Source organism: Nesoenas mayeri (genome assembly GCF_963082525.1).
Source record: "Nesoenas mayeri genome assembly, chromosome: 2".
In the NCBI taxonomy this organism is placed as follows: Eukaryota; Metazoa; Chordata; class Aves; order Columbiformes; family Columbidae; genus Nesoenas; species Nesoenas mayeri.
Window position 1 is genome coordinate 25,205,304 of NC_137543.1, and position 12,106 is coordinate 25,217,409.

The 12,106-nt window shown below is 40.5% G+C and overlaps 1 protein-coding gene across 1 annotated transcript in view; it reads right to left on the reverse strand.

Annotated features, from left to right (window-relative positions):
- Nucleotides 1–255: 255 nt before the first annotated feature.
- The window catches only part of SDC2 (syndecan 2), a gene marked incomplete at its 5' end in the record, with an annotated part of 54,908 nt that continues 43,057 nt past the window's right edge, over nt 256–12,106 (reverse strand). The window contains 4 exons of the mRNA XM_080338741.1: nt 256–527; nt 1,792–1,927; nt 2,720–2,853; nt 9,868–9,979. Coding sequence (XP_080194867.1) covers nt 364–527; nt 1,792–1,927; nt 2,720–2,853; nt 9,868–9,979 — 546 coding nt within the window. The 3' untranslated portion in view covers nt 256–363. The remainder of the gene's footprint in view (nt 528–1,791; nt 1,928–2,719; nt 2,854–9,867; nt 9,980–12,106) is intronic.

The following is a 12,106-nucleotide window of genomic DNA, read 5'->3' on the forward strand; positions in this document are numbered from 1 at the left end:
AAATTGTAAGATCAATCTGAGACATGCCAACAAAAATTAAACAGCTTTCATTGAACCATAGGAGAAAACAATAATTTTCATTATTTTATATTTATGCATAAAGTTTTAAAAATGATTCCGTGAACATCAATGGTTTTATAAAATAATGCTTTGCCACTGTTATTCACAGAACACTGCAAATGTTAAGTTTTAATTTTACATTTTTAAAGGAATACATGAAAAGTTTTAAATACAATGGGATTTTATCATAAAGGTGCCGTAATGGCTCTTTAATGAAAAAAAAAAAAATCTTCATTATTCTATGCAAAAGCTTTATTTAAAAAAGTTCAGTGATCTCATAAATAGAGACACTAAATAGGAATTTTATGCATAAAACTCCTTAGTAGGTGCCTTTTGATAGGCAGCACAGGATGGTTTACGTTCACCAAGGTCGTAACTGCCTTCATCCTTCTTTCTCATGCGATATACCAGCAGCAGGATAAGGAAGATTGCGAAAAGAAAACCGATAACTCCGCCAGCAATAACAGCTGTAATCAAAGAAACAGAGATTCACAACATGCCAGAATAAGACGTTTAGCACCACGTTTCTTTCACATCTCACACAATGAGTTTGCCATTACTTTCAAATTACAGAAAAGGGTTCCTATTATGCAAATGTCTTGATTACTAGTATCCTGAAATGTATTCTCAGAAAGTCTGTTTATGTTCATGAAGTTAATCATTTAAAAGCACATTGTACCTCTAAGTCAGTGATCCAACAACCCAGTTTTTAAAAAGCTATTAATTTTTTCCCAAAGCCTCAATTAAGAAAGCCACCCATACTGCCGGAGCATAAAGTTGTCTTCATTTATAATAATAACACTTGTTTCTTTCAAACTCATTTTTCAACAGTTAACATTTTCAGCTTTAAAAGAGCTATTTTGTTACACTAGCTAAGAAATGGATTTTGCCTTTTTTTCCATCAGTTTTCACTCTGACTCTAGATTGGAATGAATTTCCTGTTAATGAGTACCAGGAGAACATTTCATGGAGCTGTAGGGACAGAGTCATTACATTCATCGCGCACTTGCAAGTGTGTAGAAAGTATCAACTCCAACCAGACCTCCAGAGCAAACCCACATACTTCCACTGATGTGTATATTAAGGCTATTTCCCATTTTGGTGCTCAGAGAAATATGTGGTCCAAAACTGGGAGCCATGAAGGCCAAACAACAATCCCTCCAAGGATGTGGGGGAAAAGCATACTTGTAAACACTGTTTTTTTGCCAAAAAACCCTCATGTGTATGAAAGCCATGTGAAAACACTGGTGGCCAGCCTGTGACTCCCTGGGTTATGCACAGAAACAGGCCTTCTATATCCTAAGGACAGCACTCATCCATCCCTCTCCATCCAGCCATCCAACCACCCCTGCCGTGAGCTACTCCTGCACTGTCCATCTGCACCAGATGGACCAGACAGTGATGTGCTCTCAGGAGTGAGGGTGAGAAATACATTTCTGCACCGTGAGCACCAATCCCAATTGTGACTCATTTCTGAGCTGTGGAAGCTCCAGATATTCAGCAGGCAGTATTCAACTTGCAGGCATCAAATCAATTAGCAAGACTTCACTGTTACGTAACTCCAGAATATGCCCATCTCATTCTCATCAAATCAACCATTGGCTACCCCCATGAATGTGTTTAAGGATCTATCAAGAAAACACAAACATTGAGTTTGCATTATTTGATATGGATGCTTTCTGTTTTCTGTGCTATTTCTGGCAAGTTGGATGTTGGTAAATGACACCTCACCTGCCAGAACTTCTGTTCTCTGGAAGAGATTTTCTGAATGTTTCTCGGTGAATACATCGGTGTCGTCCCCTGGCTCATCGCTCTTTTTCTTGGCATCTGTCTCAGGCCTTTCCTCTTTATCAATTTCTTCAGGTGACTGTGGCACAAAACAGAAAACAGAGCATTGCTTACAGACAGGGAGCACCAAGTCAGCACAATCACTGCCCGTCATGGGCAGCCATGAAGCTGTGGCTCCATGCACAGACTCCACAATACCCACAAACACAGCACATGGGAAGCTCTTTGGCCACAGAAAGCTGTGCTAGATGTTGTAACTGGATCTATTTGGCATCATGATGTTGGAATGAAAAACACTATCCACAAGTTTAAAACCCTCAAAAGTATATTTAGCAAATGGCTGTTAAATATTGACTGTGTTTATAAGAATAATAGCATGTGCATGAAATAACAATTCTGAAATTAACACATCAGGTATGTCATATTCAGAATGCCTTTGAGGGTAACTTAGACAACATTATCCATGGTGGTAGAAGGATATACTGAAATACTAAATGGAACCTGGCAAGTGTTCCAAGTATAGCCAAACCACACAACAGTCTCCTTTGAGAAGGTAAGTTTCATGTAGAATTTTTGAATACTTTTTTGAGAGATGTAAAAAAGGTACAGCTCAGTCTCAAAGTTATAATGAGAAACTGTCTTGTGCATCACTCTTTTTTGCATCTCTCTTTTCTTCCATGTGAAATGCAGATGTCCCTATGCAGACTTTCTAGCAGGAATAAATCCAGGAAGCCTTCTTCATTTAACAGGCTGCAGTAGCATTAAGTTTGTGAGGGTTTTTTAATCCATATGAACCGAACAAAGTTAATACCAAGCCATCAATGGGGAACAGCTGAACCATTTTAAATGGTGCTGCTCTCCAGTCACACACCTTTGTTTGTGCAGGCACCTTAGTCTGTGTTTTCACTGTGGTGGTCTCAGCCCTAGATGCATCACTAGTTGTTGGTAACTTTGGAAGTATTCTGGATGTTGTTATCACTGCACTATCCTCATCTTCTTCAGCACCTGGAGACAAAAAAGTTGACATTTCGTTAACCTGTGAAATTCTTCCAGAACAATTACATTTTTCATGATAACACCAAGGCAGGGGTGCTTGCACAGCTCATCCTAGGCAAAGGACCTAGATGACAATGCCTGCTAAGATAAAGAAGCAAATGCAAACCATGTGCCCCAAACTGTCAAGGTGATATTCACCCTAAGTGATCCCATGAAAGAGGAAGAAGAGACCATTGGCCGGATTAAGCAGTAACCAGGAAATTACCACGATATTTCTGAAACAGAGGAACCAGCCAGAAAAGAAGTATGAAAGAAGCATAAATGCTCGTAATGTGGGGAGAAACCCTGGAGTGTCAGCAGCAGCCATCAGGGCTGGTGTCACCCTGTTTGATGTGGCCCCATGACACTGAGGGCTCTGCTGGGGCTTGGCAGTGCCACCTCCCACGCCGAGGGTGCCCCGGAAGCCACCGCCAGCTCTCCCACAGCCATCAGAGGGGCACTCCTGGGGGTGGCAGGAGGTGGTGGGGCCACAGGATCACACAGGGCTGTTGTCTCTCACGGTGGGGGTGTATGGGCAAAGGGTCCTGCACAGCCAGCTGAGGGGAGCTTGTACACCCCAGGGCCTGTGAGACAGGGGGGCTGTGTGTGCACAAATCTGTGTGTGTGTGTGGCACATGTTGGGATCCGTTACAGAGGGGCAGCTGGAAATTTGTAGTTGCAAGTTACCATTTTTTAAGCGGCTGGTATTGTGGTTATCTGTTGTGTTGCTGATGCTAGGCCCAAAAGTACAGTTTAATGACTGCCAGTCAATTGCACATCATGAATAAATCAATCAGTAAACATCTTTATCCTGACTTGACTTAACCACATGAACCGAACAGTTTTTCCCTGTAGCACACGGCTTCAACAACAAAATCTCTCCTCTACAGCAAATCTATTAAACATTCAGATATAAAAAACCAAGTAGTTTCTGTCTACAGTAAGATTGCCATTATATTATGTTTCAGTCACTAGAAATTCACATACTTTTAAACTTCACATAATTCAGCAGCCTTTTTATTTTGAAATAAAGAGTAAGAGGAGAGAAAACTCCCTAAAGATGACCTTAAATTCAATTTCCTCCACATTCAAAGCCTGGCTGGAGTATGAAGGCTCCTTTAGAATAAGATAATGGACATGTCTAATAAATATCCTTTAGAGATACTGGAAGGAAGAAGACACAGACAAGAGACTAAACCATTGTGAAGCCTGAAAGAAGAAAAGATCGACCTATTCTTGGAGCACTCCTTAGGAATCTCAATGTGTTCTACTCATTACAGACACTGGTTACCCAAGTAACTATTGGGTAATAAATCCAGCAAATGTGCATAAGAGTAATTCCTAACAAATAAAAACATATCCTCTTTCAACAGAATAGTGTGACTCATTCATTCCAAACTGACTTTTTATCTTATTTTTGTAGGGAAAGAAAAAAGGCTGAAAATAAGAGCATAATAACAAAGTTTTGAACTCATGATCAAGAATTATATACATTTGGCATCGAAAGGACAGGCATTAACAAAACAACAACTAAAATAGCTTCTGTACTGTAGAAAAGAAAGTTTGGAATACTTTTTTAAGAAGTACTACATTAAAGCTACCAGCACAGAATAATACTGGAAAAGCCTTCAGAGATACCAAAATTACAGTGCAATCTCCAGGATAAAGACCTCACAACAAGAACCAGGTATTTTCCTGAAATGCTGCTCAAAGATCAAAAAACACAACATCTTGCTTCAAAACAGAGGTAAGGAAAGGCATCCAACAGGAAGAAATTTTCTGGCTTTGCCTCAAGAGTTTTCTTTGAGAAATATGGGCCCAATGGATAGCTCAGCCTGCTTTACCTTCCAAAGTTCCTCCGAATTAAAGAAGACTCTCACAGTCAAGGAAATTAAAATCGATGATCAGATTAGAGATCTGATAAAACATGCTTTTAAAGTACAGAATTTTACTTTCTTCTTTTTATGAAATTATAAGCCCCATTTAATTGTAACTGCTCCTCCAGATCCTTAAATGCCACCTTCGCTCCAGGCAATAGCTGTGTCTGTCAGATAAAATGGTGTAACAGGTCTGAATCTCTCTGGCTACGGAGGATGCAGATCTCCAGTCTCCCAACAAACAGGTGACTAATCTAGCTCCCGGACTAGTCATTAGATTTGCATCAAAGGTACCCAACTCCTCCTCTGTACGATCTCAGTGGAATCCTGACAATCCCAAAAACATCGGGGCACCTGTAGTTTAGACCTGACTCAAGTACTGGCTCAAGCACATCCCCATGGTTCCTGCTTTCTAATTAGACTTATTTAGAGAGGTCTCTGCTTGGCATGGAGTTGGTCTAAATAAGGGGAGGGCATTTCCTTTGCTAAAGTGAAAGTAGTATTCTCAGAATTACCAGTAAATAGGACTGAGGGATTAAAAAAAACCTCTCCAGTGCTCTGCAGAATATTGTAAGAGCATTTTACATAGTATGATGTTCCCTGAGAAGAACAAAAAAAAAAAAAGAAAAAGAGAACCACTCTCCTTGCTGTATCCAAATAGGATTGGAAAGGAAAAAACCTACAGACTACCATGAGCAAAACTTCTGACTAGGTTGCTAAGATGAATCCTGTGAAATGGTTGGAGCTTACTTCTTCCTCTTAAAAAAATCACTGTCTCTTTAGATGATTTCTGGATTTGGTCAGCTTGGGTGATGGTGCTGGGTACTAACTGCCGCGAGTCCCTCTACAAACAGATACTACCCTCTTAGAGAGGGCACCGCAAAAACTCTGTAGTAATTAAACCCATATCCATCTCTGTGGTAAAGAGTTGAGAGCTCTCGACCATCACATATCCATTGCAGCTTCTTCAGAATGCCCAACTGCTGTCTTAATAGTGGTCAAAATAGCTCTAAATTGTGCTGTAGTATTGGAAATATCTAATATAGCCCTCAACGATGTGTCTATTAGCTGCCCCTTGGATGACAGGAAAGCAAACGCTCTTTCACATTCCTGGTGCTTCAGGAAACTTGTCAAGAAATCAAGACTCTGCCAGCTTAAATCACTGTATGCTACAAAAAGCCCACAGTAGTTAGTACTCCTACTTGCAAAGCAGCCAATGAGTAACCCTTCCTACCAAACAAATCCAACCCTTTCCCCCTATCTTTTGGCATCAGGTTCATCTGCTGTTGCACATCACACTCTGGCAGTACTACCACCACAAGCAAACTTGTCATAAGGTGAGCACACACATATCCACCATCTCTTTCACACCTTTCATCTCTATCATCAAGGTAGCACATACCAGAATGACACATTTTTAGCTGGCTTATCTCACCCCCTTGCAAAGCCTCCAACACAACCCTTAATCAACACAGCATTAGGCAACCAGAGATGACACTGTAAACATAACACTAGTGCCCTATCAGGGAACTGCAGCTGAAATAAATAGGGACAGCGCAAGGATGTTGTGTCTTTGGCAATCCTCACCTGAGGAGGGAACAAACAAACAAAGAAAACCAAGACACAAACATAAAAAAGAACAAACAACAAAACTTGAAGAAAGTAAAAGGAAGAGTCTTAACTGAACTGATGTATACTGAAGATTCTGTCCAGCACAAGAAAAACACACTTTCAAACACTATCACTGTAGGTTTTTGCGTTAAAGGACCTGGAGAACAAGACAGACAATGTCATAAAGCATGTTTGGGGCTGGTGTAGCAGGTGGACAGAAGAAGCTCTTGCTGCAAGCCAAGCTGAAAAGCATAGATGAATGGGATCTTAGGAAGTAGAAAAATGAATAGTTGCTGTGTTTCCTGCCCCACCGGAGGGGAAGCACACTAGGAGAGGGGGTGTCACCCCACCTGGAGTGCCTGTCAGGCACATTGCCACTGGGGCCTGGAGAAGCCTCCATCGGCCATGGCGCCTGCGCCAGCTCCTGTTCAGCACCTGGGAGCATGCCCATGCCTCCTCCCAAAATGATGGTCACCCAGCCCCACACCATACTGCCACTGGGCTCCTAAACTGCCCTTGGGCCCTGGAGCGGAACTTCAGCTTCCCGTTAGATCTACTCTTGTGTTTCTTGGAGGAGCTCCAATCCCACCATCATAACTTTCTTACAAGAATAGTCCTAAGACACAATGTCAGTCTAGACCTAGCTCATCCTGGGCTCACATTCTCAACCCAAGCTGCTATTGACTGAGAAATATTAGACTAGGGGAAGAGAAGAAGGAGAAGGAAAATCTGCCTCAGATTCTGATATATATTGCATGGAATTATCTACCAGGACTAACTTAAGACACAAGAATTAGACAGTTTTCCAAAGAACATGTAGATAAATCTAACAGAGATGGTGGCTTTCCTTAACATAAGGGTAGTCATGCTGCTTAGCAGGTCCACTTCCAGGTACCTGCAAGACCAGGGCTCAGTTAAGATCTTCTATGCCAGAGGAAAAACCAATAATAGTTATAAAAGCACTGAAGTTGTATATAGGCAGAAAAACTTATTTTTACTCTTTTATTATTATGCAATACACAAACATCTACACTAAAAAGAGTGATGACACACTGATGCATCTCCTCAGAGATGGAGACTGCAAGCAGGAAACAATGGACTAATGAATTCACTATGGACTTTCTGATGTTGATACAAGACAATCAGGAAGCAGGCATGGCCCCTTCAAAAACTCTTGACCAAATGATTTGGACTGAACACTTGGGCAGACAAACATCAGTAGCTGAATGCACATGAAGACTAAAGAGGCTGTGAAAGGAAAGTAAAAAAACCCAACACCGTCACCTTTTTTTCTCCTCAGAAAAAGCCTTCAGCCAATTTCTAGTTTGAAATGTGTCGTGCTTACAGTGACACTTGTCCATGTTAATGCTGCTTGCAGACCTACAAGGGCATTAATGGTGGTGCTGACAATTCATGTTTATCTCCATAGGCCTGGTGGCAGCTAACAATTTTCATACCAAGGAAAGAAGTCAGCATGTTGTCATCTTGGATCTATTTGCCTGGAATGGAATCACATAGCAAGAAAACCACTCTTGAGTGGGAAGGCTCTTCCTGGTAGGAACACTACATCACTGCGTAGCAAGTAAAGAGAGACATACTCAACATAATGTGAGGAAAATTGATCATGGGTACCTTTGCAGGAAGATTTTCTACTTCATAAAGTGGAGACGGCAGTAAGTATAGGATTAGAAAGGGAGAGGGCACGCCAATTTGCTTCTCTGTTGAGTTTTTTTTAAAGCGAATAAAACTGGCCTCACGGATTGCTTAGAAGTTTATTTGAATTCAGACTACTTCTTGCTCCAAAGAATTAGATTTTGGTACTGTCACATGAACTCTATGGAGGGGCATCCAGATAGTGTCAGTCTACAGTAACATTTTTCCTGCTTTCTTGTAGGAAAGAGAGATTGCCAGAGGTAGCGTCAGCGTGTGTTATGTACTCCAACTTCCACTCATGGCTCAAGGCTGAGCACGGGAAAAGAGACAGAGGAAAGCCAAGGTGTTACTGTTGGCAAAGTCTAGAGGTACTTTCTGTCCTGGCTGCACCTTTACCATGGGGATGGGTTAATAAAATCTGAAGTCAGTTCTTCTACAGTCCTTCCCACTTCAAAAGCAGGGCTGCATTTTGAATCATCCATACTAGAAACAGCCAAACTCCAGAGAGAGACGAAATAAAAACCAAAACAGATCATTCTCCATACTGCTATTTTTTGTCAACCCATCTCCTGTTCTGAAGCTTACAAAGTCAACAGCATCTGAAGACATGACAGAATGGGATGGTGACCGAAAGCGCAGTTTTCTCAAACATCAGACTTTTTCTTAGTCCTAGAAACTGGATGAAATCACAGGCTTTTTTTTTTCTTTTTTTCCAAACGAAATGTAAAATTCCCCTCAGTCTACAGCAAGGATGTTCAGTTAAGCCTCTGATCACATTGGAACATTAAACTGTCCCTGTGGAGGACTCCCAAAATGCAGGGTATTACCCAGGTGCCAATCATTGATGGGCCTGGATTTGCCTGGCAGCACAATCAGACCTCTGTAGACTTCATTTTAACATATCTTTGAAGCTCCAAAAAGAAAGAAAAACCAAAAAATAATCTGAAAAAATGACAGCTGTGGCTTACAAGATAACAAAGACAAGGCTCACCCTTTAAAAATACACAAATACATATAAACATCAAAAGACAGATGACAAAAAGTGCAATAACAAACAAATAAGTAGCACATTTGGAAAATAAATGGGATTTCCACAACAGCTCAGCAAATGCTCACAACAATAAGGAAGTTTCTCTTCCAGAACTACCATAAAATCCTGCACTTAACTTTTAAAGGCTGGAACTTCCCAGCCAGTCTAAAAGACTCACCACAAAGAGGTTTTCTAAAAGAAATTATTAATGAGGTTTCATTGACAGTTTTTGACAAATGATGAGCTCACTACCTGCCTCTAAAGACTGTTTAAGTCTGAAAACTCAGTATGGTGTGTTTATGAACCTCTTTATTCACTATATGGATGTAATTACATCAGAGAAAACCATCATGCTTTTGGCAGTATATAGACTTTCAAATTTAAAAAAAAACAACAGCAAAAAAGAAGTGAACACCATGTTTACATGAACCTGAATGCATGTAAGAGAAAACAAGTTTGCTGCTGCTGTGTTTTCTTACAGACTACTAAATTAGCATTATGCTATGGGAGAACTAAGTCTTCTCTAATCCTTATTTGTGAACTCCAGAGAGATCTACACAGAAACCAGAGGGACAGCAGAGAGAAAATAACACAGGGAAATGATGCAACTAAGGAGTAAGGGGAAAGAGCAAAAAGTTAATATTTAAAACTCAGCCCGCAGGGATGCTCACTGCTCTGTAAATAGAGAGCCAAGTCCTCATGGTACTCACTGAAAGTATCATCTCCAGCTTATAAAGGAAAACTGCACAGCTTTTCCTCAAATAATTGCATTAGTTCTTACACTTTAAAATCAATTGTGACATGTTGTCTCACCTGAACCTGACCCAGAAGAATAATCATCATCATCAATTGGATAGACGCCTGATGCTTCTTCAACAGAGCTGTTGTCAAGGTATAAATCTTTATCAGAGGTCAAATCTGGTCTCTGGAAAACAGATAAGAAGGAATGGTTAAAAAGATAACAGTTCTCTAGCATAGCAGCTTCTTAATCTTCGCTCCTATTTCCAAAGCTGATGATGGCACACTAAAGAGCTTATCCCTTCAGTTTATACAACACATTCATCTAACTTGTTAAAGAAATTTGTAAAAATTACAGCATAAAAAAAATCCGAGGCTACACGACGAAACTAAGAAATCACCCAATCTTTAGGAAACAATCCCCCTTCAAATCACACTTCATCTCATTAAATGCATGAATGAATAAATATTATAGGATTTGCTATATAGTCTGCAGAACTTCTGTAACAAGAAAGAAGCAAATCCAAGGATTGAAGTCCTCTGTCAAGATCTCAAATACACAAATCTATAGGCTGTCACATGAAGTATGTCATTTGGTTACAAATGGGAAGCAACAAGAGCACATATCAAAAACCATCTTGGAGATATATTGAGCCAAACCTCATGAAACTCTTTACAAGTTAGAATGAACAACTGGCGCTACAGAATACAAACGTTTCCAAGACAGTGCTGTCGATTAAGGATTATGACATTTCCAGACAGATTAGGTAACTCATCTCCTAAATTGTGGTCAGGCAAGATGCTTTGATTCCAAAATGAACGTGTATCTCCTAAAATACAGGCTAAAAAGTTGGCTTCTTGTGACTTTCACTACATTTTTATGTTTGCAAGTATTTACCCACCAAAGAGAGATCCTGCTCAAATGTGCTGATAATAGAACAAGGTATCAGTCATGGTTTTAGACTGACAATTCAGGCTTTGGGAGACTAGACATGACCTTCCCCCACAGCAGCTTGCACTTTCTCAACAGAGCACACACTTTCTTACAGGAGCACTGGAGCTCTGATGACTGAGCAGGTACCTGCTGCTATTAACTACTGTTACTTTTACCAGCATTTCTGTGAACATCCATTTGCCATGACTTGTTGAAAAAAAGTAGGACAGTTGCAAATGCAGTTTCAAGTCAAAAAGCAATACAATACCAAATTGAGTCTTTTCCTTATCTCATATATTCACCTAAACCTGCTACTCTGAGTCCCAAGGGTTTCCACCTTACTTTTTACTGCTCGACACTGATTGCCCATTTTATTCCATCCAACATTCACTGCAGCTTTCCTAAAGACATGCCAAACCGTGAAATGGGCAATTCCTGTATGCAAAGACCTACATCTGACTTTCTGAGGTAAATTTTTTCCTGCAGATCTAAAGAATAATGTTGAAGACATTTGTGATTTTTTTAAGAGGCTTTTGACAATGGATTCCTGTTCCAACCTTATAAGCTTCTTTGCAGCAGAAGACTGCTCTTCAGTTTGATCTAAAATTTAAAAAAGTATTCTTAATGGAAAGCAGAAATGCTATCCTGATTACTACAGTATCTTGGAGAAAAAGACCTTTGCACTGGGGGTACCTGAAACTTTTCTGAACAGCTCTGAACTAAAACAATGTTATCCTGTTTTTCTTCTAAAGAGGAAAAGAGAAACAACATGATACTTGGTCAAAGTGTACTCTTGCTATGGTAGCTTTTACCTGTGGGACATGTGGGGAAAAAAATGCCCTGTTTTTAGGACAGGCTTACAAAAGGCCTGCTCTCAGCTGCTGCTGCTAGTTCACACGGTCTGCCCGGAACTGGCTGCAGGCCAAAGCAGAAATTCAAGATGATGACTGGTCACCAGCAAATGACTTAATTCCTTTAAAAGATGTCTCCAAAGGAAGGCCTGAAGTGCCTCAGTAGGTGTATAGGTGGTATTGTAATTAAGACACAGCTGAGACCGTTTCCGTATAGGAAAACAACTCCCTGTCACGGGACAAATATCCTGCTGTTGATCAGGCTACCACAAGGGACCAAGCCACTTCGCCCCATTTTACTTTCAACCACAATCATGGTACAGAACAGGCACACTCCTCAATATTGGGCAGGAAAAAACATATTTAAAAGGAAATGCAGGTGGCTGACCATGAGTATAGAAAAGGCACACAATACTCAAAAGGTATCAGAGGTAGTAAATATTACCCAAAGCCAAGCTGGGAAAAAAATTTGAAGACCTACTGGGAGAAATTTCCTAACAAAGGAAATTGCCAGTTACCTTTGGCAAGA